Genomic DNA, 25,318 nt, shown 5'->3' on the forward strand with positions numbered 1-25,318 from the left:
AGTAAAAAAAATTCCGGACAGGTGTGAAACAATGTTTCTCATGTTTCCGCTTCGGCCATCTACAAAAAAATTGCACCCGAAAAATCTGCCGAATCTGTATTGAAGCCCATAATGCCTAATCACAAATGCCAGTTGACTAAATGCGGAAATTGCGGACAAGCCCAGGAAATGACATCTAAAATCTGCTAAGCAAGAAAGAAGCAGGAACTTCTCCAAGAAATCATGGAAATCATCTGAAGAAATCATCTGAACAAAGACTGATTCTGGGAAAAGCGAAGTGGAGAAGAGAGGAGGCCATTCTCGGGACAAAAAAACCTGAAAGTGTATCCCCACCTCAGTGAGAACAGAGACTTAAACAGCTCCCCAAAAGGATAGAGATTTACACACTAATAATAACAAAAACTTTCCAAAAATATTACAATATGCCGATGACATAGTAGTCATAGTGTTCCGGATAGGAACATGCCTTTTCTTCAATATATGAGAAATTGTATGTATAACCCCACGAGCAAAAATTATAAAGTTTAGGCTTAGATTTTTTGCAGTATAATTGATTCTAATTAGAAATTATCCGTCTCATCAAGCAGATATATAATCCAAATATGCTTTAAGACAGTTTCATCCTTTAAGGATCATTAGTTTACTTAATAATTATGCCAATCCTTGGGCATAACATTCAGATACAGAATTTCTCATTAAATACTAAATTGCATATTTTTAGGTATAGTTTTTTATCATAAATATCCGTAGTTTATCATTCATATATGCAAGATCATTTTTCTACACTATCAAATTATAACTATACTTGATATCGTTAGTCCAATCCTTATAGTGTAAGAAAAAACTATATGAATCCTTTATCATGTCTCATAGCATTTTCAATTCAAGATTAAATGCACTTTTAATCCTAATTTCAGATGGAAATTATCATCAATAAAATTGTACTAAAGTGAATTATCACTTTCTAAAGGATTCATCCAAGGATTCATCCTTCAAATCAATATATTTCAGGATATATTTAAGAAATTCATTTTTATATGAGAATTCACCCAGTGAATGACCGACCTACACAGTAAAAAAACGTGTAAAAAAAAAATAATGTGTAATCTCCAAATTACCACATGAAAAATTATAAATTTTAATTTTTACCACTATAAAAATGGTAAATTTTGTGTAAAAAATAATTTGTGTAAAAATTTTCTGCGTGTAATTCAAAAATGTAATTTTTACCACTATTCAAGTGTGACAGTGTCACTAAAAAAGTGGTAAATATTCGTCTGCGTGTAAAATTTTATGCGTGTAATCGAAAACGTGTAAATTCGCCATTACAGTTTGACAGCTGCAGGAAGCATCCATCTCGGTGAGTATTTTCCTTTGTTTTCTGATTTTTCACACCCTATTTGTTTAGTATAACCAAATTCCATAAGGAAAATAGTGAAATACGTCTCCTCACTGTGGGTTTTCGAGTTTTATTGCGAGAATTTGCAAAAAAAAATCATCTGTGGGTGAAATTGTTGTGACTCGTGTCGTGACTTCGAACTTCCAACGAGTTTTTAGGTAAGTTCTCTCTGATTTACCTTCGAATCGGTAAAAGAAAAACCTCAACCGGAAAGAGCTCTGAAATCGGGAAGGTTATTACTGAACGAGATGATTGTAACCTTAAATCGCGGAATCTTTACCGATATAGTAAGGTGGGGTAACTGGATCGTTTTCCAAAGAGTGCTACTTAAACGCTTGTTTTTGGACTGATGAAATTCTTTTTTACTTCTTCTAAATCCATAGAATTATTCACTGTTTCATTAAGAAACATAATATAAAAAAAATATCATAAATATTAAAGAAAATTTATAAAATAATGATAATACTGAAATAATTCAGCATGTACTAACTGGGACGCCTTTTCGCTAATTCACTTTTAGTTAAACCTTTAGATTTAAAATACTTTTTCACAAAGAAAAAACAATAAATGTTTTCAATCAAGCTGTCATTAGCAAAAATATCACTGCTAGAAAATTTATAGAGAAGAACCCAGCTGGCACAAGATTGAAATGAGTCGATTACACCCACTTATTTAATGGATAAAAATATTATTTTTGCTTTTTCTCAAACTTGAATAGTTATATTATGTTACTGTAGTGGACTATATTACGGAAATAAAAATAAAAATATTATTTTAAGTTGATTAGTCATAAATGATCCAGATAGCGAAGCGCCCGAATTAGCACACTTGACTATTTAATTTTTAAAATAACGCATTCTTTTAAGTGATTTTCTGATTATTAACATTTTTCATGGATTGTGGGAAATTAAATATAAATATACTTCACTCAGAATTTAATTTATTGTACTTACAAAGCCTTTTGGAATTTTTGAAAAGGTCCTAGATGAATTTTATCACAACAAAGTCCTCTGGATCTAGATCATATCAGCTTTTTACTCAATTACAGTGTCCAGATTTGTTGGTGGACTGGAGAATGATGATGTGGCAAAGGGGCTATTGAATGGTGTATTTAAAGGTGACGTAAAAGGACTGACAAATTTACGTTTGTCATTGAAAAAGCTCGAATCTTTGGAAAAATACTTCCTTTCGATTACTTTGTCAAAGAATCTGCTGAGTTTTACAGCATCCGTCGTACCAGCAGCCACAGATCTTGTATCATGGCAATTTAGGCAGATTTCATCGGCCCCACATTGCTCCGCAATACTTCCTGTAATGGAAGATCTCTGGCGAAGCTTTGAAATCTGTGCCTCATCCACCAAATCTAGCTTTGTGCCAAAAACCAAAATGGGTATCTGCAAAAATACCCTTTAGTATTTTTTTTTTTTAATTTTGAAAAAATCTTTTTGAATGTTCTTACATGAGTTGCTCCTAGAAATTGTTCAGGATCAAAATCCGTATCATTTCCACCCTTTCCAATATCCTTTCCATCCTTATTGATAATCTCCATCAACCACTGTTTGAGATTCTCGTGACTTTTGCGATTTGTTAGATCATGGACAAGGATGACACCATGAGTTGGTGTATAGAAAACTCCTCGGGTATTTTTATGACTCACTGATCCACCAATATCCCAAAGTTCTACAAAAAATGTTTTCTGCTGCGGAGTTCCCTCCTTATACTCGTGCAGTTTCACTTCAACTGAACACCCAACAGTCCATCCTGGCGATGTTAGAGGCTCACTATGAGCAATCAAATGCGTCAGTGAGGTTTTCCCCACTCCTAAACGACAGATAACGAATGGTATTTGATTTATGGCTTTCAAATGATAATCCCTTCTGTCTCATTCAGTTTAAATTAAAATAAGGATGGTAATAATAATTTAAAGAATAGGGGAGACTGGGGCAAAGTCACAAATCGAAAAATTTAAAATTCAATATCTTCCAAGGTAAAAAAGATAGCGGCTTAAAATTTTTTCCATAGATAGTCTCCATAGACCTTCTTCAATGTCGTAAGTTTCTTAGAATTCGAACAAGCAATTTAGAAAATAAAAAAATATCGAAATTTTTAGCCCTATTTTTGAAATATTTTCCTTGCAGAAGATAACAATTATTACCTACTTATTTTCCAAAATTGACGCACTGGTGAATATTTTCTAAATAATTTGGATTTTTTTAATACGAATCCGCTATCTATTTTAGAATTTCACAAAAGTTCTTTTCTCCAGAAATCCTTTTATTAAAAATGGCCACTTGGGGTAAAAAGTAACAAAAGGTATAGATATAGAGCAAAAAGTAACAAAAAAGCGAAGCAATTTCTGATGTCTCACGGCGAAAATAAAACGTCATTACCATGTCTCGCCGGTTGTTGTTTGTATTGGTCAAACGATTTGCAGTCTTTTGTGTGTTTTTTTATAAAATAGCTTGAAAAGCGTTTTTCTCGTTTTCTCACTTTTCTCGCAGAGAAAACGGTGTTTTACAAAGGTGTAGATGAATAAAATTTCTACGAAAATATGTCCTCTAGGTATTTTTTTTCAAATTTACGGAAGCCCGTAATGAAGCGAATCAAAATATGATAATATCCAATGTCTGGCACTATTTGCCCCAGCATTTTTGAGAATGGTCACAAAATTACCTTTTAGAAATCGGCTCGATAAACGTATTTCCTTACAAAATAGAGGAAAATTACTTTCACAAAGTTGTAGAGCGGTAAATTTCCTATAAAACTGCGCTAATTAGAAATTTTTGAAGGGCTCGAGTAGCTTGTAAAAAAATAAAATATCAGTTTTGTGACTTTTTGCTCCAGTCTCCCCTGTTAATTATTATTACTGTGTTATCACACTTGCACATTAAAATTTTAATACGATTCACATTAATTGTCGCTGGTGAGAGTCCAAATTTGTAATTTGTGTCTTTGAATCATTTTATATTCAAAATTTGATCTATTTGTTGATAAAAAGGTAGATTTGGCCCGCAAAATTTGATATAAATTGATTTATAGCATTAATGCGAAAAATTAATGTGATTTTCTCATTAATTTTTTAATGTGAAAAATATATATGCTTTAGGAAAATTTAAACTTATTTTTGCAGGCCAAGTCCACTTCTTTATCAATAAATAGAAAAACCCCAAATATTAAGTGACTCAAAGACACAAATAACATAATTGGACGCTCACAAGCGACAATTAATGTGAATCACATTAAAATTTTAATGTGCAAGTGTGATAACGCCGTAAGGCTGTTTTTTGGGTATAGGGAAGACATTACATTCATCGGTTTCATTCACTCTCATTGAAATGTCAAAAACATGTTTACAAAACAAAAGTTATTGTGCGTTGGGCATTATATTTAAAATAACACGTAAAATTCTAAAACAATTAAAAATGATAATTTATTAAAAGAAAAAGACCGTTGGGAATTTCAAAAAAAGTTGTGCATATTGAGAGAGAACTGTCAAAAAAGTACCCAAACTGTGCATATAGAGTGACAGCACTGTACTTTTTAATTCGGGCAGCGGTTTCATTTGAAAGAAGTATGTTGTCATTTTCCAAGTTTGATTATGATTATCAAATGAATCAAATATGCTCAAATTTGGCGTGGTTTGCCTTAGTTTTGATGTGATCTTGCATTATTAAGGGATTGTCATGCAATTTACTATATATATATGAGTGTGTAAACTCGATATCTGTATGCACATGAATAAAAAATCGTTGCATTTCAAAAAGTTTGTCGCCCGAATTTCTGTCTAATTCGGCTGATATTTCGGTACCATATGCCCGAATTTGAGAGAGTCTACTTTAGTTAATTAAGAAATGGACTTTCATTGAATAACATTATATATTTTCATAAAAAATATGAAATAATGCAAAACAATTTCTCTTAACATTAACAAGTTTCTTAAGAACCCCACGTTTTTTTAGTGATTGTTTACTTTGTCGAGAATTTCTTTCAATAACTTAGAATTAATCAAGTCGATACAAAATCAAATATGGTTTTCTGATTCGTTAGATTAGAGGTCACGAAATAAGACCGATTTTCCTGTTCTAAATAAACTCATAATTGCCTTAGAATGTAATTTTACTTTAAGTGACCAAAAGTATGGCCGAAAGGTCTGACTCTACCCTATAGCGCGGCTCTGTTGTATGCCTCCCAAATGTTCAAAATTTGAGGAATTCTACTCTATATTTTCTTTTTTTTTGCATCAATTGGATTCAAAACAGATCCATATACTTAGCCGAGCCAATGTATAATTTTACAAGTTTTCCAAATTTTCTACTCTGAAAATTGGTCAGAAAAAGCCCGAAAATTGACCATAGAACTCTGCGAAGAAAATTGTGCAAAATTCCATTGGATCCCACGTGGACATTTTGCATGCGATTCTGCGGATAAAGCAGATTCATCATATTGGACAGTCAACGGAATTTCTGCAGACGTTAGCTATAGGGAGGTTCGACATCGGTGTCAAAAGCGTGAGCAACATTTTTGTTCGCGTTGATAAACTTTGTATAAATTTCTCAATAAAACCAATCCAAAAGTACTCAAAAGTGGTTTATATTGATTGTGGTGGATACTCACCAGAGTCTCCAACTAAAATTACACGCACTTTGTCGATGGCGGCCATAAAAATTGTGAGTTTTTCCCTGCTCCGTGGCTACTTTGAGAAGCAATTCCCACTGAACTACTAGATTTAATGAAACAGTGAAGGGGAAATTAGTTGGATAAAAAAAAGTGCGGGATATTTTTGTTTGCAGCAGTTGGTAGCACTGACTATTTGAATTTTACGCGCCATTTTTGGGTAAAATTAGGATATTTTGAATAATTCTCACAATTTAGGGCAAGAAATAGGAAAGAAATTTACCATGTCTGATCAGCAATTGGTCACAGAGATTCCCAGTAGCCTTAAACAACTTGCCCGGCTAGTTGTTCGTGGTTTCTACACGATAGAAGATTCCCTTTTAGTGGACATGCTTGTCCGGAATCCATGTAAGTCTGCAGCAAAGTTTGTTTTTTCTCTGGCCAAGCCATTTAAGGATCTTGCTGGATTTTGTAGGCATGAAGGAGGATGATTTGTGTGAACTGCTGAAATTTGAAAGGAAACAACTGAGAGCTCGAATAGCCATCCTCAAGAATGACAAATTCCTCCAGGTGCGCCTGAAAATGGAAACTGGTCCAGATGGCAAGGCTCAGAAGGTCAATTATTACTTCATCAACTACAAGACTTTTGTGAATGTGGTAAAATACAAGTTGGACCTAATGCGAAAACGAATGGAGACTGAGGAACGTGATGCCACGAGCCGAGCGAGCTTCCGATGCCCTAATTGCAACAAAACTTTCACAGATCTGGAGGCAGATCAGCTTTTTGACTTCCACACAGGTGAGTTTAGGTGTACCTTCTGCGGAAGTGCCGTGGAGGAGGATATGTCAGCGTTGCCAAAGAAAGATTCCCGCCTCCTTCTGGCCAAGTTCAACGAACAACTTCAGCCACTTTACGATCTCCTGCGCGATGTGGAGAATATCAAATTGGCACCGGAATGCTTGGAGCCGGAACCCGTGGATATTGACACGATACGAGGGTAAGTCTTCATATTTCTGCCTGCCAGGGTCTCTGAATAAGGAATGATCTTTCTTTGCCGTGCAGCATCATCAAGCCTGTCCGTCCAGTATCGCAGGAAGCATGGTCAGGAGAGGCTACCCGCTCCCAGGGCTTCGCCGTGGAGGAAACACGCGTAAATGTGACAATTGGAGCGGATGTGGCAGACTCAGAGAACAAACGCAAGGACAGACCGGTCTGGATGACGGAGAGTACGGTGCTCAATGACTTTGACAACCAGAACTCGTCGGATTCTCTCCTCGAACGACCCAGTCTTGGAGTTGCTGCGGGAGGAGGGACAGCAGGAGCATCTGGACGTGCCAGGAAGGAGGGAGAAGATATCATGTCGGTGCTGCTGGCGCATGAAAAGCAGCATGGGCAGAACAGTGCTGCAAGTGCAGTAAGGGGCCTCGGTGTTGGCGGCAGTTCCAGTGGCGGCGACTCCAGCGACGAGGATAAGGGCATCGACAACACGGAAATCCGTGAGTATCTCATTTGCATTTTTTCAAGAACGACTTTCTGATTATTAAATGCAAATTCCGATAAGAAATTCTCAATTGATAAAGAGATTATACTTACCGAATTAAAAATGTAATCCCGCCGAGCCGAAATTGAAAATTCCTGAAATTATTGCACTTGAAAAAATAAAATTTTTAACTTCAAAGGATTGCTTGGATTTGCATTTTGATTCTCATAGAGAAAACTTTTGGCAAAAATGTAGATTTTTTTAAATAATGCTGAATCAAAAAGAACTTAGTTCAATCCCTGTAAATTCTACATCAAATTCTTTCTGACGAAAACTTAAAACGTGAAAGAATTCTCCCTTTTTGAGTAAATTGTTTGAATCCTTCCCCAGATTTATAAAGTATATGCATCATGCGCATGCTTTGTAACATATGCTTAACTCTATCGGGATCGCAGCATATGCTGCAAGCCAATTTCATCATTTTTAATCAAAAATATCTAATCTCAGGAATTAATTGAGGTCCTACAAAAACTACCTTACATTTGGACACCTTTATAGTTTGTAATCATCCACAAAAATAGGATTTTTATCAGTTCTGAATACTTAAAAAACATTGTTTTTCACAGAACATTCATATGCTGCTTTGGGTACTCTCGTCCCAAAAGAGACGAAAGAGTTAATCGAAGTTTCACAAAAGAATATATTGGATCTGGGACATCCAAGATATTGTCATCCAAAATAATTGAATTTTTATCGGTTCTAAATAAATTCAAAAAATTGTTTTTCCCAAAACATTCATATTTTCCTTTGGGAGTCCCAAAAGAAGCGAAAGAGTTCATGCCGTATCTTTTCAAGCCTAAAAATCGGAGTGAAATAATAAAATATACAATTGAAATAAAAGACTGCGGCAGATTTGGCAGTATTTTACCAAAATTTCAGATCATTTTAACTCTTTCGTGTCTTTTGGGACTCTGAGTACCCAAAGCAGCATATGAATATTCTATGAAAAACAATGTTTTTTTAATTATTCAGAACTGCTAAAAATTCTATTCTTGTGGATGATTACAAACTATACAGATATCCAAATGTAAGATATTTTTTGTAAGACCTCAATTAATTCCTGAGCTTAGATATTTTTGAACAAAAAATAATGAAATTGGCTTGCAACATATGCTGCGGTCCGGAAAGAGGTAAGAGCAAAAGTTCAATACTCTTACGAATAAAAAAAACTCTTAAATTAAGAGACGTATGTTCCAAATACTGCAAAGCTTGCACTATCCCTCTAATGGCTGTGCATATGCATTTAGCTTAAAGACAAATAACAAATAAAATATTTTATAAAAGTAATAATACATAATTTATAAATAGAAGACAAGAAATTTGTTAATGAATTTAAAATTATGTAATAAATTTTCCAATCATCAAAGTGCTCAAAGTGTAGGTGCATTTTTAGTGTTAATTTTTTCGATTCTTTTGTGAATTTGAGTATAATGCCTAAAGAAAAAAACAATATTCTAGAAAACAACAATTTTTTGGACTATTTATAATCGAGAGCAATCCAAGTCTTCTGGATAATTATAAACTGAGAGAAAGTCAAAATCTAGAATATTTCTTTCATAATCTTGGTTAATTTCTGAGTAAATTTTTGATCAACAATTTTGAAATTTGCTGCATTTTTGATCATCGATTAGAGGTCCTTTGCACAAATTTCCTTTACCAAATCTTTCCTTACCTCGTTTTATAGGCTAATCATTGTCGAGTATCAGCCTGAGTCTGTTTCAGCCCTTACAGTTCGGAAAAAAAGTTAAAGGGAGATATAAAAAGAGGTGGCACAGTGGCACAAGCTTTGCATAGTGCTTGAACTCGTGACTTAGATGCTATACCTCAAAAGTACTTTCGCAATATTTACCGTTTACCAATTTACAACCGATTTGAACCTATTTGTAAATCACTCAACATATTTCCCAAAATACCTTAGAGGAGTATAATATAATTGAATTACAGATAATAATTTGTTATCGTTTATAAACCGGTTAATTACCGGCTCAGAACCAATTGGAACCTGTTCAGTTTTATCGTAAATTCCACGGATTAGTGATTCCAACAAATCTTTCCAATATTCTTTTTTATATTTTTGCGAATATTATTTTTCTTCCACAATTCAAATTTTCTAAAACTAAGTTTAACAAGATTTAACTAGTCATAGGATTTCAAAAAATAAAGAGGATAACTCTTTCGATTTGTTCGTCAAAATATTCTCTATAAAATTCTTTTTGTTTCATTTTCCAAGGTCTAGAATGAAATTTGTGAGTATTTCCTCATTAAAGATCGTCAAAAATTTCAAGGTATATCCAATCTAAAAAAAAAATATGAAAAAATAGTTATTTTTACGGAAATCTACATTGCCTTAGCTTTTCCACGTTACTATAGGAATTATTGGAAAAACTCCCAGTAATTTTCCTGAATTCTGAAATTTTCTGAACTATTTTAAATACAAAATAAAGCAATTAAATAAATAAGTTCTAAACTAACTGAAAAAAAAGAATATATTTATGTGTTAAAGGGACAGATAATCCTAACCGGCTTATGTAGGTGAGATTCTTAACGTGAGCTAACTCGGAGTGCATGCAAATTCGATTTGATGCTGAAGTAGGGAGACACCATTCAGTTATCTTGAATCAAATTCGTGAAATTATACAAGTTTTGTATTTGAACCAAAATGTCAAGGATTTGGATGAACTGACAGAAAAGTGTTATATGGGTGAAATGTAGACCAGAATGTTCTCTATAATTTTGCCGTAGAACTTAAACTCATCGATTACTCAGAAGCCAAGATAAGCGAGGTTTTTTGTTTCTTAACTCGTTTTTTCATCCAGAGTTCCCCAAGTAGTCATTTGTTGAACTTCAACTATATCAAAGAATTGTTGTATTTTGCGGGACTTTCCATTTAAAACCCTATTTTAAGTGTCTTGGTGGAGTAGAGGCAGTCAAATTGGCACCTGAGTGATTTCAAAGCGTTATTATGGGAAAAATCAATTTTTTCACACTTAAACGGCAAAATCGGAGTGATAGCGTAGTCTGATCGGAAAATGATGTATGGACGAAATGTAGAGACAAATGTGCTCTACAATTATGTTGAAGTAATCATCAAAATCGGTTCAGCGACAGTCGTGATAATTGAGGTTATGTGATATTGAAATTGGTTTTTCGACTGTGGCGCCCCTGGTGTTGGTCCCATGAAGTTCAAACATTCTAGAAAGTTGTAGCATTTGGTGAGATCTTTCGTTTAAGCCCTCACTCATCAAAATCGGTCACATAGAACCGGAGATATGATTTTTTGAATTTCGTGAACTTTGACCCCTCATATCTCCGGTTCTATTGAAACCACAGCGCGCATACGCACCATTTTGGAAACGTCCTAGACTGGACTACAACATACTAAAATTTCATTAACTTGCACAATGCCGTTTTTGAGAAAAGTGACTTTGAATTTCGATGAATTTTGACGCTATCACAGCGCCACCTGTGGTGACTTTTTGAACTTCCATCTGAAAGTGCTCATCGAGACGAAACCAAAAAGGTAAAATTTAGGTCGCTATGTTAGTTAGAACCGGAGATAGAGGCCGGTCAATGTTCGAACTTTGACCCCTTATAGCTCGGGTCAGGGGTTATGGATCGACTTAAGGTTTTTTTTGTTTGATAGGTATAATCAACGGCTACAACATACTAAATTTTCAACCCGATGCACAATGGAATTTTTGAGTTATTTAACTTTTAAGATTTAAAAATTTTCTTTTTAAAAAAAGCGCCCCTAGCGGTGGTTTTATGAACTTGCGATGTTAGAAGGAGAAGTGGCATTTCACGAGAGCTTTCCAAAAAGCCCTCACTTTTTAAATTCTGACAATTAGAACCGGAGTTATGGCCATTTTAAGAAATTTTTTTTGGACCCTTATAGCTCGGGTCAGGGGGGTCGGGGGACCTTAAGTTTGGTATTGATGGAAAGCTCTAAGGCCCAGCTATAACATACTAAAATTTGAGTCCGCTGAATGCCATAGGGGCGGAGCTATTGAGAAAACAAAAAAAGGGGGGTCTTCAAAATGGCGGAAGGAGGGGTGGGGGTGGGGGGTCTATGCACCAAGTTGCAATTTTCACCCGATATATAACCTTTGCCGAAAACCGCAAGTCGATATCTTTTTTAGTTTAGGAGCTATTAAGCTCCAAAGAGCGGCCGGCCGGCCGGCCGGCCGGCCGGGAACGTAAATTAGCCACATATATATTCGTGATCAGGAAGTGCTGAAACACATTTTGGCCAAATTTGAGGTCGATCGGACGACATGAAATTTTGTTAGGATTATAGTAGGTGAGATTGTTAAGAATCTCACCTAATATTGCATTAACTGTTTCCGGACCGTAGCATATGCTGCACGCCAATTTCACAATTTTTAATCAAAAATATCTATGCTCAGGAATTAATTGAGGTCCTACAAAAAATATCTTACATTTGGACATCCTTATAGTTTGTAATCATTCACAAGAATAGGATTTTTATCAGTTCTGAATAATTAAAAAAACATTATTTTTCACAGAACATTCATATGCTGCTTTGGGTACGAGAGTCCCAAAAGAGACGAAAGAGTTAAAGTTCAAGTTCTGAAAAATTGCTCAATATTCCATAAACTAATCTTAAATTTGAAACCGGTTTTAATCCGGTTAACCGGTTTCAGACCCTTCTAAAACTGGTTAACGGTGTATCCTAAAAACCCGGTTATTTGGAATCACTAATTCGGATGAACAATACGTTCTAGCCTTGTTTAACCTTTGACCTTGAAAAACTGTTATTGGGAATGATTCAACGGTATTTTCACACATGGTAAATTGTCCGCATGGATAATTTCAATTTAAAAAAAAAATGAAAAAAAATCGCACGACGTATTTTCGAGCAATCCCAAAAAACATGGTTTTGAATGGGGAGGGGAGGGAGGGGTAGCGAAAAATGAAGGACAGGTTAATGGTTCCAGGGTCGACCTATGGCAGGGTCCTCCGAAGGTTCCAAGTAGCTATCTCTTACCATTTAGCCTCTAAAGCTAACGACAGTCGGACGGACAGACGGACAAACACCGTGACGACATTTTTCATAAATCATCTGAAACATGAAGATTTGTTGTGAAAAGTGGTCTCCGTGAGGTGGAAGGTAGAAATTTCGGGGGATGAAAAAATCGAGGAATTATACTGCTCTCTCCGTGGAGTTCGAGCAGTAGTATGGTTACTTCCGAAAACGATTTTTGGACTATTTAGAATTGATAGCAATCCAATTCTCGTGGATTATTAAAAACTATAAAGATATTTCTTGGGGGTGTTTGATTAATTCCTTTGAGCTAAGATATTTTTAATCAAAAAATCCTGAATTTGGCTTTGGCTTGCTGTATGTTACATTTCGGAAGGAGTTAAGAGATATTATTAAAAATCTCTTATAATAAAATAAGTCACAATTTTAATAATGACCTTTTGTAATCTTATCAAAATTTCATGTTCTCCAATCGGACTCAGATTTTGTCAAATTGATTTTCGCAAATCCAAAAATTACGAATATTAGAAGAATTCATTATTATTGTCACGACGTTATCACACTTGCACATTAAAATTTTAATGTGATTCACATTAATTGTCGTTTGTGAGCGTCCAAATATGTTATTTGTGTCTTTGAGTCACTTAATATTTGGGGTTTTTCTATTTATTGATAAAGAAGTGGACTTGGCCTGCAAAAATAAGTTTATATTTACCTAGAGCATTAATATTTTTCACATTACAAAATTAAAGAGAAAATCGCATTAATTTTTCGCATTAATGCTATAAATCAATTTCTATCAAATTTTGCGGGCCAAGTCTACCTTTTTATCAACAAATAGATCAAATTTTGAATATAAAATGATTCAAACACACAAATTACACATTTGGACTCTCACCAGCGACAATTAATGTGAATCATATTAAAATTTTAATGTGCAAGTGTGATAACACAGGAAGATGGATAAAGTTTAGCAGCTATTAAATCATGATCATTTTAGGAAAGTACTCTTGGCAGTACGGTTTTTAACTTTCTATTTTGTTAATGTTAGTTTTTTTATTCATCCACTTTTTCAAAAAAAAAAATTCAATTTGGAATGCGAAGAAAAAATGCCAGAAATCCTTCTGACCTATTTTTTGAACAACCTAATGAAGATAATGTCTTGGAATGTTTGTAGTTTGTATGCCAAGGTACTTCCAGGACAATTTCTCCAATTTTTGAATAGCAAATCATTAATTTACGTTCCGCATCCGACTAAAGCAAATGATTTTTTTTAAGGAACTAAAAACTAAAGAAATCATGAATTAACCCATTCCTTACCATGGTATTATACATCATACGCAAATTGAGTGATTTTAGATGATTTATTCCTGGGCAATTTTTATCCGAATTGCTGTCGGGAATGGATTTTAAGTAACTTTAGTCCTTCAATTACATGGGAAAAATAGTCCGACGGAGATAAAAATACATTTTGTTATATTTTTCTTGCTTCGCGGAAGGTCGTGCAAAATTTTTGCTCAAAATGGCGGACGAAAAATACGACATCCCGTCGAATTTATTAAAATTGGCCTCTTTACTCTTTCCTGATTTGAATTCTAGTTGCCAATTTGTTTTCTTGGATAGTTACTCTATCTAAAGCAATAGAGTTTGTAATGAATTAGTGCACAGAATTTAAATTCAGTGACCGTTGAGACGTGTGTTTGGCAGGGGCTCCCCGCGCCCCCATAAGAGATTAAAAAATTTTCTTTTCAAAAAATGCATCTATTAATCTGTAGGAAAGTAATCCCAAAATATGAACATTCTATCTCAAGTATTTCTGATACATTGACTGAATGGGTTAATTTTACAAAACATTGATAAAATTGTCAAAAAAAAAAAAAATTATTATTTCTCGATTCAGCGGACATCCCGATGATGGAGTCAGAGTCGGAGGACGAGAGTCCGACAGTGAGCGTGGGCGGAAAGCAGTATCCAATTGACGAGATCACTGACAGTTTAATAGCCCAGATGACGCCTCAGGAGAAGGACACTTACATCCAGGTTTACCAGGAAACCTTTAGCCATATGTACGAGTGAAAAGGCGTTCGCTCATTGTATTCATAATGTATAATGTATTATAAATTAAATACACTTTTAAACAATGTTAATTCTTTTTTCATCAATTGTTTCCATTTTTCCAACACCTCCGGCATCTCCATTTAACGGTTTTTCGTCGCCCTTCAGTGGCTCCTTTTTTTTCTTTTTCGTCGGTTTCCGCGTCTTTTTTTTTGTATGTCGCCGTTTCACGTGTCTCTTTGGCATCTCTTTCTCTGTGTCTTTGGTGTTGTTTATCCTCACGGGAAGTGCCACTTGAGATTCCGAAAAAAAATCCGCCTAAATGGGATGTTCCTTTTTCTTTTACCTTATCGCGGTGCTGGAAAATCGCATTACAATTCTTTACAATATTTTTTTTTCTCTCTTTTTTTCAACACATTTTTTGACTGCATAATTTTCTGGACATAGAAGTATTTAACTTAAAAAATTGTTTTAAAAACAGAAATGGCACTTTACAAAATAAAAGAAAGAAAAATTTGTTTTTTTTTTGTCCATTGCTTGTGTCTCTTTTTTTGTGCATTTTTTTTGTGAATAGATGTTTCTCTTTTTTTTCTTTTAAATAAATAAAAATAGTTAAGAATAGAGATTTAAATTCCGCAGTATTTTTTTTTTGTTCTTTTACATTCTGATGGTTTTTAGAAGTCATTTTCTGGAGCAAGGTCGAATCTAGGTGGGAAAGCCAGTCCGTCGAAAGGTCGTGCTGATGCTCGGGGCTGCAAAAAAGTACAATAAATTAGTCTATGAGATTCCCCATTTTCTTTTTTCTCCAGAGGATATTAAAACGACTAAAACATTTTATCCAACGACACGACGTTATTCTCCAACGAGAGAATATTTATTTTTCTTTTTTTTTTAAACTTTGCTTTCGCAATAAACAAATAACAAAGAGGGATTTGGATTCATGCAAAAAGAACAAAGACAGCAAATTGATTCACCTTTTGACTCTTCCAGTGATACTATATAATTGTATCCCATCTGGATTCCCCCTTCCCAAGGATATTTAAACACAATTCTCAGCATAATTGTGAGAAAAAAAGGGAATAACAGTGTTTGCAAGGAAATTTTATGTAAAATTATTTATGTAATTTTTGAGTAAGATCCCCCCAAAAAAATATTACAAGAAAAGCTAAATAAAATATTTTACAAAAGATAGATAAATGCTACTCATTGCCAATCGTGAGCGAAAAATTGCCAAATCGGCGCCGATTTCATGTCAAAAATCGTCAGATCGGCGCAATATGACAATCGCACAATAACTTTTGTTTGTAAACCTGTTTTCAAAATTTCCCATGAGAATGAGCGAGATGACTAGATCTAGATCTCACTCACTCTCATTGAAATGTCAAAAAACATGTTTACTAAACAAAAGTTTATTGTGCGTTGGGCAATAATCGCAAAAACGTGACAAGATTTTAACTAAAGTTCTACAGATCAACAGGATTTTTGCAGAAGATCAATGCAGAGTCTTTGCAAAAGTCCTGAAGATCAGAAAGATTTTTACAAATGATCTATAAATCGGCAAGACATCTGCAAAAGATCAGCACGAGATTCGCAAAAGATCTGCAGATCAGGAAATCGACAGAAACTTTGTAAAATATAAATAGATTTTTTTCAATCCTTACAAAATATCAACAGATCGCTGCAATCTTTACAGAAGATCGGCACGAGCTTTGCAAAAGATCGGCAGATCGGTAGAATCTTTGTAAAAGATCATCAGATCGCTACAATATTTACAAAAAATCGGCAAATTATCACGATATTTTCAAAAGATCGCTAGAACGCTGCAATTTTCACAAAAGATTGGCAGATATCCACCATTTCCACAATCTTTGCAAAAGATTGGCTAGATCGATCTTTGTAAGAAATCATAAGATCGCTACAATCTTCACAATAAATCGCCAGATTGTATGATCTTTGCAAAGGATCTGTACATCGTCAGAATCTTTTCCAAAGGTCAGTAAATCGGCACAATCTTTAAAAAGAATCGGCACGAGCTCTGTAAAAGATCTGCAGATCAGCAAATCAGCAAAGGGGAGTCTTTTCAGAAGATTAGCCAACAGATCACTATAATCTTTACAAAAGATTACAAGATCTTTAAAATCTTCGCAAAAAATCGGCTCGATCTTTGCAAAAATGGTAGATCGGCTTTATCTATAAAAAATCATCAGATCGCTGCAATATTTACAAAGTTCGGAAGATTGTCACAATATTTGCAAAAGATCGGTAGATCTGCACAATCTTTGTAATAGATCATAAGATCGCTGCAAGCTCCACAAAAGATCCTCAGATCGTCACAATATTTGGAAAAGATCGGTACGAACTTTTCAAAAGATCTTTTGATCAACATAATCTTTGATTATGAGATCGCTACAATCTTCACAAAAGATTGGCAGATTGTCACAATACTTGCAAAAGATCGGTAGATTGGCAGAATATTTTTTTTAAGATCAGCAATTCGGTGGAATCTTTGAAGAAGATCAAACGATTTAAGCAATCTTTGGAAAAGATCGGTACGAGTTTTGCAAAAGATTGTTAGATCGGCATAATCTTTGTAATAGATCATGAGATCGCTGCAATCTTCACAAAAGATCAGCAGATTGTCACAATCTTCACAAAAAATCTGAAGATCGTCATAATCTTCAAATCAGATCGGCAAAAATGTGATTGGCATTCAAGTGAATCGTATGAGTGGCATAGTTATCAACCCCTCGATATTTTATTAGCTTTTCAACAAAAAATTGTTTTGCTATCATTTGGTAGAAAAAGTTTATTTTGTTGTTTTCTAGACGGATTTCCATTAAATAAAATCTTTTTTTTCCCAAAAATCAAAAAGTCAAATTAATTTTGTTTTTACAGAGGAAAATTTTGAACAGAAGCTGACAGGGTTTATATTTTCTTTCATTCAAAAATAAGTAATAAAAAAGTATTTTAATTTTGTTGATGTATAACCATGTAAGACAAAAGAAAGTTACAGTCAAAGAGACGTAGGCACGTTCTTTGGTGCCGATCAACGAAATAATGTGACAAAAAAAAAACAACAAGTAAACGTGAAAGATGATTTTGAGGAAGATACGTGAGAGTTTCTGAGTGATATAATCATGAGAACATGTCAACAAAAATCAACAAGTGTTCAGCAGGGTTTTTTTAAATAAATGTTTTGCTATCTATACAATCCCGTTTTTTTTTCATCCAACTTACAAATTCATTGTCTCTCAACAATTTGCGAATAAATTTTTATTGCTGCAGTTAATGAACACGAGCCTGAGTTGACGGCTGCATTGATCAAAGGGAGAGAGAGAGATAAAAAGATATTAATTGCAGAAATTGCATTACAGCTGCATGATGCAATATTCCCGAATGTGTCCAAACTTTTGGCAGCCGCAACATTTCACCCAATCAATTCAATATTTTCGCATAGGGAATCTCCCGATGGTATCTTTTTTTAAATTTATTTGGTATTTTGTTTTTTTTTTAATAACTTACCGCGGGGCTAGCTCCTCGACCAACAGATCCGGCACGTCCACCTTTCGTACGGAATTTGTTGATGGCCTGCTCGGCGAGGTCGGCACGCTCTTCAGCCTCCTCGAGCTCCTGCTGTGCCTTGCGGAATTTGGCCAAGTTGAGTGCGGCAATTTCTTCGGCCTCCTCAATCTGCCTCTTGTACGTCTTAATCTTCTGCTGCAGTTTATCAACCAGATCTTGCATACGTTCGTGATTCTTGCGGTCCTCCTCAGACTGGAACGTGAGCTCCTTGATGCGACGCTCGGACTTGCGGAGATTCTTCTGGGCATCGGCATGTCGCCTCTGTTCACCATCCAATTCATTCTCCAACTCACGCACGCGCTGTTCCAATTTCTGAATGGCCTTCTTGCCACCCTTGAGGGCATTGGCCTCAGCTTCATCCAGACGAATCTGCAGCTCCTTAATCTGTGTCTCAAGGGCCTTTCGCAGTTTCTCCTGTGTCTGGGCATGATCTTGCTCAGCACGCAGCTCATCGGCAAGACGTGCAGCATCAACCATGGCCTTCTTGGCCTTCTCTTCGCTGTTCTTGGCCTCATTCAGCAGCTCATCGAGATCAGAGTGCAGTGTCTGCAGCTCAGACTCGAGTTTCCTCTTGGCGGCAGAGATTGAGGCATTCTGGGCGGACAGTTCATTGAGCTGCTCATGGGCATCACCCAATTCCTGCTCAGCCTGTCGGCGACCACGGTCAGCCTGCTCCAGCAGCGTACGAGACTCCTCAAGTTCATTCTGCAGGGCATTGGCACGACGCTCAGAGATTCCAAGTTGCTCACGGGCCTCATCGCGGGCGCGCTGTTCTTCCTCCAGGGCGGTCTGGACATCCTTAAGCTGTTGCTGGTATCGCTTGATGTTCTTCTGGGCTTCGGCATTGGCCTGAAAATATCATCAGTAATTGAGTTTTTTCTGCTTAAAAAATCTCTGTGATAAAAATCTCTGTATTTGAGGTATATTATCCATATTATCCTGATTGTAGATCAGCTTTATCCGGATAACTAAACTATGAAAATTTTCTTATTATCCATTTTTCCTTATAGTTTTTATTGAGGATTGCAAATCTGTCTTTATTCAGGTTTATCCGGGTTTATCCAGGTTTATCCAAGATTACCTTGGTTTATCAAAAAAATCTTTGTCATCCCATTATTTTCAAATTCAATATAAAAATGAAGATATTTTACAAAATATTCAAATTTTGATAAGACAGGATGTTTGGATAATATTTTCAAACCCTGGATAATACTCTGGATAATCTATCCGAAGTTTTTACAACCTTTTATGCAAGTTATCCACCTCAATTCAATTCCTTTTTATTCAAGATTATAAATCTGTCATTATCCAGGTTTATCCAGGTTTATCCAGGATCATCTTGGTTTATCAAAAAAATCTTCGTCATCCCATTTTTTTCAAATTCAAGATAAAAATGGAAATATTCATATTTTGATAAGACAGGATATTTGGATAATATTTTCAAACCCTGGATAATCTCTCCGAAGTTTTTACAACCTTTTATCCAAGTTATCCACCTCAAATTCCAAAGTAGAACAAAAAATAGACCCGAAACTCACCTTATTAGCATGATCCAGAGCAATTTCCAATTCATTGATATCAGCTTCAAGCTTCTTCTTCATGCGGAGCGCCTCAGCCTTACCCTTGGCTTCGGCTTCGAGGGAAGCTTGCATGGAGTCAAGAGCGCGCTGGTGGTTCTTGCGTGTATTTTCGAATTCTTCCTCCTTCTCCTGGATGCGACGGTCAATTTCTTGGCGCACCTGGGACAGTTCAAGCTGAGCCCTGAGCACCTTGTTCTCTTCCTGTTCGAGAGCAGCCTCAGCCTCCTCGAGGGCAGCCTGGAGTTCATCCTTCTCAGCCTCGAGACGCTTGCGTGCCTTCTCAATTTCATGAATGTTGCGTCCACCCTCACCAATCTGATCAAGGAGATCCTTAACTTCATCAGCGAGATTCTTGTTCTCACGACGGACAGCCTCAAGCTGCTCCTGACCTTCCTCATAGGCACCCTTGAGGCGGAAGAGTTCGGTGGAGTAGTTGCGGCATTCCTTCTGGGAAGCATCAAGCTCAGCAGCCAGATCATCAACCTTGAGTTTCCATTCGCCAATGATCTTATCAAAGGCCTTCTGTTTCTTCTCGGCAGCACTGGCAATGGCATTGGCACGGTCCACTTCGAGTTGGAGATCTTCAACTTCAGTGGCCAGACGCTGTTTGGTCTTCTCAAGAGCCACAACCTTCTGGTTGAGGGACTCAATGGTCTCCTCAGCCTCAGCCAGACGAGCCTGCAACTTCCTCTTGGCCTCCTCAAGTTCCTCAGAACGAGCCACACCATCGGACTCGTACTTGGAGCGCCACAGCTGAGATTCAGCATTGGCCTTGCTGAGTTGACGCTGAAGATCAGCCTTACCCTCAGCCTCTTCCTCAACCTGTTCACGGAGATTGTCAAGATCGTGCTCAAGATTGCGGAATTTGCCCAAAAGGGTGGCACGTTCGCGGCTCTCCTCATCAGCCAGACGCTTGGTATCCTCAAGCTGAGTGGTCAGGGAGATCTTGATCTTGGACAACTGTGACACCTGGGATTCAGCCTCTTCCAGTTGACGCAGAAGATCAGAGTTTTCAATGGACAGCTTCTTCTTGGCGGCATCGAAGTCATTGAGTGTGCGGTTGGTCTCATCAAGTTTGCCTTGAACTTCATTGAGTGTGTGGGACAATTGCTTGGCGATCTTTTCTTGGGCAGCCTATTGATCACATTCAAATACCATTTTTTAATATAAAACTTCTAGAAAGGTGATTGGCAAGATTTTTTTTGGCGAAGAGTAGCGAGAGATGTTGTTTTATGCATTTGCTTATATTTGGTTAGTCAAAGAATTTGCAAACCAAAAATTAGAAAATATTTTTGAAAATCACTTTTTCGAAAGTAGAATTTTCGGATTTGAATTTTCTGATCTCTTTCAGGTAGAAAGAAGCCATGAAGACATTTTCATTGTAATTTTATAATCTCGATCTTGTGCTACAAGTCTCTAAAGAAAAACTAAAAAGGAAGTAACGGAAAGCACGCTACCTTCGGAGCCTTCGACACGACTCAAGCTTCGGACAATTCTTTTTTTCTCTATGTTCCTTATGAATTTCACCCATAGCTCTTTTCTGGAAATTTGAGGTAGGGGAAAGTGCCCATGCTTGATACCATTGGAAGCTTCGTAATGACTAAATTTTTCCTATGTTTCTCAATAAACGTGACTCCGCAATATATTTTAAAAACTGGCCACTTTCCCATAGTTTTTAAAATATGGTTGCGATGGGTCACATATATATTGTGAAACATAGAAAATTTAGTCATTACGAAGCTTCCAATGGTATCAAGCATGGGCACTTTCCCCTATAGGACAACCTATTAAAATAATGGGCCAATTTCATTTATAACATATTAAAAAAAAAGGATTTACTTTAATTCTAAACAATAATAAAGTGTGTTTAGAATTTAATTTTTCTTTTGGAAAATTAAACAGCCATAAAGAGCTAAAAAAAAAGCTCACTGAATGGTAAATAGAGAAATCACTTCAATTTCCAAAAGATAAACTTTACAAATGTTAAACGTGTTAATGTTAATCAGCTTCTAACATTTGTAAAAGTATTTAAAGAACATTGTATAAATACTATCTTTTATTCTAAACAACAGATAAATTGTCTTCTTTTTATTTATTCGCCAGATTCGTTTATGTTTATAAAATACTAAAAAAAAAAGACTGAATGAGAAAAAATCGAATCACTTCAATTTCCAAAATTAAAGCTATTCAAATGTCAAAAGTAGGGTACAATGGGGTAATTTTGAACAGACTAAATATTAACTTTTAAGATTTTCTCAATGTTTTAGATGGACAAAAGAAAAGGCCACACAGAAGTACTCTTGAGTGTAGGGCTTGGACTTCTCTGTGGTTTTCTTTCTCTCCTTGCGCAACTGAAACAGCCATGAGGAAATTTTAAAGTTAAAATTTAAATTCTGTTAACAATTACCCTGCAATTGAATCCTTCTTTTGATTCTAAAATTTTCAATAATCCTATTTTTTTTATAAATATTCACACTGTTTTATTCTAATCGACAGGAAGATGACATCTCGTCAAATTCTACATTCGCCACAGAGATCTCAATGGCTATTAGAATTGAAAAATATCGAAGCACTTCAACTTCTTAAAATAAATCTCTTCAAATGCAAAAATATATTTATTTATTTTTTGTAAATCCACGCATTCTATTGTGAAAATGTTTTTTTCTTTTTTTTTTATTAAAAGGCCTCTGCACACTGGGAGCAATTTTCATTAAAAAAAAACTTTTTTGAAGAAAATTGTTTGCATTTCTGTAGGTAGAAATGTTAAATTCTGTCAAAAATGCAATTTTTGTCAAAAACTATTCCCAGCAGGGGCCAATCAAGCCTAATAAAAAGTGAAGCTATTTTTCACTTTTCCTTGTAAAAATGTTGCAGCTATTGCACCGCGACTTAAACAAATTTGCTCGTAGTTCTTGTATTATTTCGGCGAGCATTATGAAATATGTATTTTTAGATAACTTTTAGTGCAAGATTTCGAAATATATCAGACTAATAAGTCAATTCTCTTTAGGAAAAAACTTGCCATTAGTCTTCAGTGCCTCTATGCAAAAACTTATGGAAAAATGAAATGTTGAGAGGCCCCTGGCTCCCAGTGTAGAGGCCATAATACTTTGATGTACTTAAACTTTCATCGAAGAAAATACCTTTCAAAATTCGAATGAATTCGATTCGAAAATTCGAGTGAGTTTAATAAATTATTTAAATACGAAATATTGTGAATTTCGATAATACATTTATTTATTTCGATGATTTCTTTCGAAATAAATTGAAATAAATTAATTGAATCCTTTTTAAAATATTTATATTGGGAAATGAACCTTTCTATAAACGATTAAGATGTACTTTGGATTATCCTTGAGGACCTACACTAAAGAACTTCTCACTGAGAGAAATCCAAAAAAGTTAAAATAACATTCCGGAAATGTTAATTTTACCCTGCATTATTGATCCAAAATCGGTGTAAATATTACCCTTTTTAGGTGTATTGGGGGTTAAAGTTACCCTTTTCATGTTAATTTTACCCTTAAAAAGGTGTAAAATTAACATTAAAAAATGTTGATATATTTTTACACCTAAAAAGTTTTAAAGTTACGAAGAAAAAAAGTTAATCGCACCCTCTTTTTTTCTGAAGACGTCAATTAGCACAATGTCAAATGACATATAAATCGAATAATAATTTTTTTAAATCTATGATTTAATATTAAATCATTTCCCGATTGATCAATCATTCTAATCAAACTTAACAAAGTTTAATAAGAATATTTCACAAAAAACACTTCCCCTAATTTCCCTGAAAAGAAAAATCAAATCCAAATCCTTGAATTGCAAATTCAATGATTAACCCAGCATATTGTGCAAAATATGTGAGACACACAGTGTTTAATATTAGCATATACACCAAAAAAAAATCATATAAAATTATCTAATTAGCACAAAATCTCTCTCCGCCTGCAGTAAATTCTCGGTGAATAAATGCCGAAAGCATCTAAGAAATTGCAACAATGTTAATAAAAGCCAGTGAGAAGATGTTTTAGGCATTAGAAATGTGACTTTCTTGGCACAAAGGATGAGTCATTAGACACCTTTTCAACGAACTCAGTGTGTGTTTTTTTTTCTTTCTTTCTTCACCATGTTGTCAGCGTACATTTTCCCTTGAGAGGGAATAGGAAGGAGGGCAGAAATTTTGTAGCCCTCCATCTCTAATTGCACATCACTGACCCCATATCTCTTTGTCTTTTCAGCCAATATTATAAAATGCAACAATGAATTTTAATTAGTCTAAATAAAAAAACAATGAGAATTTGCCATTTTAAACTTTCTTCCTTATCCTTGATTAAAATTTTTGTTTTAGCATGTTTTTCATGAGATTTTTGTTTAATCTTTTTTTTAAATTAAATTTTGCAGCAGCAGTAGCAAAAGATGTTTTTTCCAATTCATCAATTTTTTTTCTTTTTGTTTTAATGTACCTTTTCGTTAGAAATATGATCAACACTGTGTCTGAGTTCGTTCACTTCACTGAAGTACTGAGCCTTCTCCTTTTCAGCCCTGTCAGGATCATACGGAAAATAAAAAAAGAACAGAAGAGATAACACAAGGATCGTGATGGATTATGTTGTTTGTGTATGATCAGTGATAACAGAATTTTATAAACAAGAGGATATAAAAAAAAATTGTGATTTTTGAGGGTGAGGCACTTGAGGATTCTTCCTTTTTTTCCATTTATGGGCGATTATTAAACATATTAACAAAAAACAAAAAACGAAAAAAATGGTTTATACTGAAACATTGTGTTCTTCATGCTCCACACTCATGGTGAGGATTACCAAATAAAATGTTCCACAGAGATTTATTTTAACATTGAACAATGTCCTTCTTTTCTTATTGATAAAATCGTTTTTTAGTGTTTGATCTCTCGCCTTTTTTTATGTCTTTCTTGAGAAATTGGAAAGGGTTCTTTTATTTTTTTTTGCTTTGCTTTTTCTCGCAAAATCCTTTACCTTATCGCGAGCAAGTTGATCACAAGCACTTCGCGTATTGTTCAGTTCATTGTGCATGTTATTCCTGTCGTGCTCAGCCCTAAAGTTGAGTCAATTAAAATATTAATCGCCATAATCCTTCCTCATGTTTCTATTCTTTTTATTGAAAATTCTTTTCTTCCGCGATAAAATATTATTTTTTTTTTTTCATTTTATGATCATTTTTTCAACGTCGAATATCTTGAAATTTGAACATATCCCCTTCCAATTAGAATCATTGAATTATATTGTAAAAAAATTTCAAGGATTTCAGACCCTCACAGTCAAGGATTTTTTTTAATCCAATGCTCTATTCACTTGAAATTAATTGTTAATCCCATTGCGTCCTCTGATTGGTCACAATTTGACACCTTTCAAAGCTCCAGCCAATCAGAGGACAGGATGAACCTGAAATATTTTATGTGACTAAATATTTAATCACATATAATTAATACTTAATCAAGCATTACGTTGATTTATTAATTTCCCAAAATATGCAAAATTTTAAAAGAAACTTGAAGCTTTTC

The 25,318-nt window shown here is 35.1% G+C and overlaps 3 protein-coding genes across 48 annotated transcripts in view; 1 reads left to right on the forward strand and 2 right to left on the reverse strand.

Moving 5' to 3' along the window:
• Nucleotides 1-2,366: 2,366 nt before the first annotated feature.
• LOC129801240 (rab-like protein 3) lies at nt 2,367-6,073 on the reverse strand. The gene is made up of 3 exons (XM_055846123.1): nt 6,014-6,073; nt 2,859-3,220; nt 2,367-2,793 (listed from the first exon to the last, which is right to left on the reverse strand). The coding sequence occupies exons 1-3, from the start codon at nt 6,057-6,059 to the stop codon at nt 2,434-2,436; spliced, it is 768 nt and encodes a 255-aa protein (XP_055702098.1). The 5' UTR covers nt 6,060-6,073; the 3' UTR covers nt 2,367-2,433.
• A 73-nt stretch (nt 6,074-6,146) lies between these two features.
• On the forward strand, nt 6,147-14,706 carry LOC129801236 (general transcription factor IIE subunit 1). Its single transcript, XM_055846119.1, has 4 exons — nt 6,147-6,421; nt 6,489-7,011; nt 7,077-7,510; nt 14,460-14,706. Exons 1-4 carry the CDS (start codon nt 6,298-6,300, stop codon nt 14,633-14,635), a joined length of 1,257 nt encoding a protein of 418 aa, XP_055702094.1. The 5' UTR covers nt 6,147-6,297; the 3' UTR covers nt 14,636-14,706.
• The window catches only part of LOC129801226 (myosin heavy chain, muscle), a 92,533-nt gene continuing 81,862 nt past the window's right edge, over nt 14,648-25,318 (reverse strand). For 31 of the 46 annotated variants that reach the window (XM_055846109.1, XM_055846108.1, XM_055846107.1 and 28 more), the window contains 4 exons: nt 24,243-24,321; nt 19,735-20,910; nt 18,137-19,045; nt 14,648-15,366 (listed from right to left, as the gene is read on the reverse strand). In XM_055846109.1, coding sequence (XP_055702084.1) covers nt 15,289-15,366; nt 18,137-19,045; nt 19,735-20,910; nt 24,243-24,321 — 2,242 coding nt within the window. In that variant the 3' untranslated portion in view covers nt 14,648-15,288. Of the gene's footprint in view, nt 15,367-17,780; nt 17,927-18,136; nt 19,046-19,734; nt 20,911-24,242; nt 24,322-24,773; nt 24,853-25,318 lie in introns of those variants that run through there. The other 15 variants (XM_055846102.1, XM_055846064.1, XM_055846063.1 and 12 more) reach the window with 3 other exon arrangements.

This window comes from Phlebotomus papatasi, chromosome 2 (assembly GCF_024763615.1).
Source record: "Phlebotomus papatasi isolate M1 chromosome 2, Ppap_2.1, whole genome shotgun sequence".
In the NCBI taxonomy this organism is placed as follows: Eukaryota; Metazoa; Arthropoda; class Insecta; order Diptera; family Psychodidae; genus Phlebotomus; species Phlebotomus papatasi.